Source organism: Brachyhypopomus gauderio, chromosome 3 (genome assembly GCF_052324685.1).
Source record: "Brachyhypopomus gauderio isolate BG-103 chromosome 3, BGAUD_0.2, whole genome shotgun sequence".
NCBI lineage: Eukaryota > Metazoa > Chordata > Actinopteri > Gymnotiformes > Hypopomidae > Brachyhypopomus > Brachyhypopomus gauderio.
The window spans coordinates 5,842,419-5,848,492 of NC_135213.1; the positions used below are offsets into that span (position 1 = coordinate 5,842,419).

General features: G+C 39.6%; 1 protein-coding gene across 1 annotated transcript; it reads left to right on the top strand.

Annotated features, from left to right (window-relative positions):
• The first annotated feature begins 2,917 nt into the window (after positions 1 to 2,917).
• Positions 2,918 to 5,528, top strand: LOC143509607 (uncharacterized). The gene is made up of 2 exons (XM_076998463.1): positions 2,918 to 2,930; positions 3,206 to 5,528. Exons 1-2 carry the CDS (start codon positions 2,918 to 2,920, stop codon positions 3,805 to 3,807), a joined length of 615 nt encoding a protein of 204 aa, XP_076854578.1. The 3' UTR covers positions 3,808 to 5,528.
• Positions 5,529 to 6,074: the final 546 nt, after the last annotated feature.

Genomic DNA, 6,074 nt, shown 5'->3' on the forward strand with positions numbered 1-6,074 from the left:
AAAGGCATCGCTAAAAAGGAGAGCTCTTATGTGATTTAGGAATGTGGATCTTGTGTTTAAAAATGTCTTTTATAGAATTATTTGTTCAATTAATTGGTTCAACGCAGACAGATTTCTTCATAACTTATAATTAGTAGGCTTGAAAGTTTCCGGATCGAGGCAGCCAGTTCCCGGAACGTACCCTTCAAAATGAAAGAGTTCCAACAGGATCCGGCTCAAATTAAGTCCTGATTACACCCCTTCTCCATTACCAACATTACCAACATACCCCTTCTCTATCACCAACATTATCAGTAAACAGTAAACATTACCATTTTAATTGTGTACTTATAGTAGCAGAGTTGCCAACTCTCACGCATTGAGCGTGAGACACACGCATTTGACCGTCTTCACACGCTCTCACGCCACACATCCGATTTCTCACGCCGAAAAAAATCTAGTTTATTTACCTCTGATCTACATCTATGATTCAATGAGTTACTAGTTCGCTCTGGCGCCAACCACCGGCGATCGATCTATCGCGATATAATACTTTATTTGTGTCCATTTTACATCCCCCCGTCAACATTTTACGTTCGCCACCCAATAAATAAAAATAATGAATAACATACGTGGAACGATACACAAAGTAAACGAGGTATGTGTAAATTAAGCGCAACGACGTGTCTCTTGAACACTTGTGAGTTATGCGTATTTTCAAGTACCACTTGTTCTCGAATGAAGAAGTAGTGGGTTGGCGCACGACAGCGCATTAGAGGGTGGAGTTGGATGTGGGCGGGGTTGGATGTCCAACTCCGCCTTCCTGCAGGCTGCAGCGAGACATACTTGGACAGAGAAGAGACTTTGATGAATCCAGGTACGCAGCAGTCAGTTATTCTGTTATTCGTTATTCTTTTACTGATTCAAAAACAGGTATTATGCAAATTAGGCAATGACGCCATTTTGTGACATTTAGGACAGCCAATAGCGACTTTCCTTACTGAGGAGCCGGCAACGCTGCTCTTACAGAGAAGAGACTTTGATGAATCCACGTACGCAGCAGTCGGTGCGTGCGGGAGAGTTAAAAAGATTGAGTATTAATCTTTTTACACGAGTATTGCTCAAAATCAGTACCAGCGTTGGTATCGATATTTGGATCGATCCGCCCACCTCTACCTACCATCAACATGGGACATTACAGACCACAGGTTTCCTTATTCTCAATATCAGCATCGGGCATTTAGTGGAGTTGCGCCTATTGTCTCCTGTTTGGAAGTGTTGGACTACTGGTTGACCTGTAAGTACTTAACTTAGTAATACGTACCACTAACACCTTTTAACCAAATCTTAACCAGACTATTTTGTTCGTCCCTTTACCTCACGGTTGAATCTCGTGTCTTGACTAAGTTAATGGAAAATTCAACGTGTTAAACTGTTTTTATAATGGATGTTCTAGCGCTAACTAACCCAGCCAGATAACGTAGCTACTTATTTGCTACTATACGAATATAATTCTGTTTGGTTCTTTTGTTTAGTAGCTCAGTGGTTCCTGTTACAAAGATAAAAGCATATATGCTAGTTATATTGTACGGTTTTATTACAGTAGCTTTTGACTGTATGCTGTTATAGTGGATGTATTGTAATATTAAATACATTTGATTTAATTTGGTTATACATTGAAGTATTTTTATGTTTAGGTGAAATCATATAGATAGATATAGTATATACGGGTGTACTTTTCCTAAGCACAATAACATTTGGGATAAGCTTGCACCAGAAGATGGCAGTATATCTCGCCTATACTGCAGATCTCAAACACTTTTTACAGATACACTGTAAAAATGACATGGTATTTAAGAAATGGCACGGAGATCTATGTTGAAGAACAGTTTGCAAACGTATGCATGTTTAACGTTTTAAATAATTTTTAAGAAATTTCAAATGTGGTAATTTAAAATTATTTTATTCTAATCATTTTCAGTCCAACATAAATGCTGAAGAAGTTGTCTTAACAGTGAGACATTTGAAATCTTCGGAGGAGGTGAGTTATATTTTACACCTGCGACTGATATATTTCTCAGTATAATCCAGATAAAAAAGCAACCGTTTAAAGCACACGCACACAGCCTACAGGTAGCCTGTAGGCCCAATTGTACCTTTTGGATTTGGATACATAATGCAGCCTTTGTTGTTTTTGGGTCTTTGAACAGACTCCCAATCTCAATACATACAGGCTGGGTTATACATCCTTTAACACAGTATTAACACAGTATCTCCCAATCTCATTATACTCACATAGACAGAGTTATAGACCCTTCTGAACAGGACAGTAACTCTGCTGTGGAGTATAATGCTGCCAAATCATTGTAAACAAACAGAACATATTCCGCAAATATACTATTTGCAAGCAAACATCACGTGATTTTCAAATGAAAACCATGACTTACAAATACAAGATGCAATACTTCTAAAATCATATGTCACTTTAAAGCAAATGGACAGCAACTTTCTAATACATCACACTACATGTACAAATACATACGTACAAAAAATGTCCTTTGTGGATCATGTGACTTTGCACACTTTTAGCGGGAGCGCTTTCTAAAGAGGCCAACATCATTTTTACCTTTAATCAACCTGGAAACATGACACATTGAGTAATCGTGTGCACAGGTGAATTTGTGACATGTTGGTGCTGCCCATAGATTCATTATCTGCACAATAATTTAAATGATCAAATCACACTGCTGGAATAGTGTCATAAGGAGCTTCAACAGACCAAAGCAGCTCTGCAGCACCATGAGAGAGAAAGGAAGGAAAATAACAACTTTGAAAATAAAGTTGATGAGACTGGCATATAGTGACACTGAACCAAACAGAGAGAGACATCACAACATAGACAAATTTTTTCAATTTAGTAAAGTAATGAAGCCTAGCAATGTCTCCTGATGGTCTTTAGCATGAATGTCTTTAGCATTACGCAAAGCCCAAATGGTTCTTTGTCATGATTTTCATCTTCATCTCACAATGAATTTGCAATGTCCTTTTCCTCTAGGAATTAATGCTGTCCACTTTCCTAAACACATAAACACATTTATCTGTGAGGAGTGTGTCAGACTGCTGAAATCAGTAAACATGGAAAAGGAGAAAAGCTACAACTGCTTAAAGTGTGGAAAGAGTTTTACTAAACACAGTCATCTCCAGAAACACCAGCGCATTCACACAGAAGAGAAGCCATATCACTGCTCAGAGTGTGGGAAGAGTTTTTCTGAACAGAGTAGTCTTCAAAGTCACCAGCGCATTCACACAGGAGAGAGGCCATATCACTGCTCAGCGTGTGGGAAGAGTTTTACTCAACAGAGTAGTCTCAACAGACACCAGCGCATTCACACAGGAGAGAAGCCATATCACTGCTCAGAGTGTGGGAAGAGTTTTACTGAACAGAATAGTCTTCAATGTCACCAGCGCATTCACACAGGAGAGAAGCCTTATCATTGCTCAGAGTGTTGGAAGAGTTTTACTACACAGAGTAGTCTCAACGAACACCAGCACATTCACACAGGAGAGAAGCCATATCACTGCTCAGAATGTGGGAAGAGTTTTACTACACAGAGTAATCTCAAAGTACACCAGCGCATTCACACAGGAGAGAAGCCATATCACTGCTCAGAGTGTGGAAAGAGTTTTACTCAACAGAGTAATCTCAAAGTACACCAGCGCATTCACACAGGAGAGAAGCCATATCACTGCTCAGAGTGTGGGAAGAGTTTTACTACACAGTGTAATCTCCAGCAACACCAGCACATTCACACAGGAATGAAGCCATAACACTGCTCAGTGTGGTAAGTCAGAAACTTCTAGCTACAGTTCTAGCTTACTGTACATTTTCTGCTTTGCACCAATACTGCACTGTATTAGTACAGAATGAAACATGTTGGACAGACTACATGTGATCTGCAGTAAACAGTAGTGGGAGACTCTGAGCACAGACGTTTGAACGTTTCCTCATCAGTCATGAATGATTTTAGTTTATTTATGTTTTCACTCTTCATGGCCAGCAGGCTAACTGGAGTATTCACATGCATCAGTGTCCCTGCTTGGTTAAGAATGATGTCAGTTTGTTAGTGTTAATATGGGTCGGCACATATGAGATCGTAGTTGGTAATTGGAACATGACAAACATTACTGGATAACAACACAGAGGTGAATATATGAAAGACCACATATACAAATATGCCCCGTACCCCCAGCTCGGGGCTGCATTGTACAGACACAGATACTCATCCTCTGGTCTTTGATGTACACTGTAGTGCTACAGATTTGGAGCAGTGAAATGTAGGCTCGTATTGAACAGCCATATTAACGTACTGCTGCTCTGTCCTTGTAGCAGGTCTCTTGGTAGTAGTAGGGCTGTGGTACTCTTCTTGGATACTGGTGCCTGTGCTGAGACTTCCTCTCTGTGTGCTCTAGGTGGAAAATGAACTACCTCGGGAGCAGAGAATGCACCAAGTTCAAAATCAACCGTGGATCCACTCTTGCCAAATAGTGCTCTAAGAAGTTCAAACAACCCATCGAGGGTGTTAATTTCTTCTCTCGGTTGAGACAAGGCCAAAAAAAAAAAAGATCTGCTCTGGAGAATGAACCCCTCCAAATTATCCTCCTCATTGAACTCGTGGGAGGGACAAATCGAGGAGGGTAGCTCAAACGGTTCACCATCCTTAACCTGTTCAATCAAGTCCTCAGACAAGATGCACATTGGAAGATAACCGTAATCCTGTTCCTAATCATGCCTCACCTCATACGACTCCCTCACTGTCCTTTAATGGTGGATTATTCTGTGATGTGGTGGGTGTTGCGCATTCAGGAAGCGGACACAGTCCGCAGAGGGGATTGGATAAAAAAAAAATGGGTTTCACAACCTACGGGGTTGCACACAAATTGAAAGTAGACACGAACAGCACGAGCACAATGAGGCATGATAACACTAACATGCTAACACAGATATGACCAACTAATCATTAGACATAAAGACAAGACAACAGACTCAACCAGCAACCTGACATATAACAGAAATTCGATCATATTAGTCCCACAACAGATTAACCCAAATCTGACTTCCAAAACACAACAGACTGCACAAGGCCACAAATGATCACCATAATTTTTACTTTCACAATAAGTTTCACTATAATATGCACCATCACATTACAATAACCCACAAAGACTGAACACCAACTATTAAATACCAAAACTAAATTAGAAATGAGACACAGCTGAAGGGGAAGTAACATGGGGCGTGACTGAATAGACTAAAAAGTGATACATGATTGACAGGGAGGCGGGGCTAGACATGACACCTCCTTAAAATCTCAGCATCACCTCTATTCTGTGACCTACAGAAAGTATGGACTATATTTACTTGTAAAGTGAACATACAAGTTACTGTGTGTTTTGGATTCCTGTAAAAATATTAAGCCTTAAATTTCAATGTGTTTCAATAATTTTATTAGTTTTTAATGTGACCTAAAGCTGATGTGAAATGTGCATAAATGTTTTAACTGGGACTCCATGGAAACCATGGTGGTGTTTTTGACTCTTCTGAAAGTCTATAAATGCTCTAGAGACAGATTAAAAGCAATACTACACAAACAGACCTTTTAGTGTTTTGTTTTTTCTTTAGTTTGTTGCACTCGCGTCACGCTTGAATGTCTTGAACATATAACAATCGAAACATTACTTGGTAGCAACTAATACACTGAAAATAAATACCACTTTGCACTTGTAAATACCACAATAAATACCACTTTAAATTAAATTTTATTGAACAAACTTCCCAATTATAACAGTATATTCTTTAAAAAAAAAACCTCATGAGTTTCTCTCCTTTTATGCCCATAGCAGCCAATGACACAGAGGTATTCTTTGCAGCATGAGATGGTGCATTGTCATGCATGAAGATGATTTTGCTCTGGAAGGCATGGTTCTACTTTTTGTACCATGGAAGAAAGTGGTCAGTCAGAAACTCTATATACTTTGCCGAGGTCAATTTCACACTTTCAGGGACCCTAAAGGAGCCTACCAGCTCTCTTCCCATC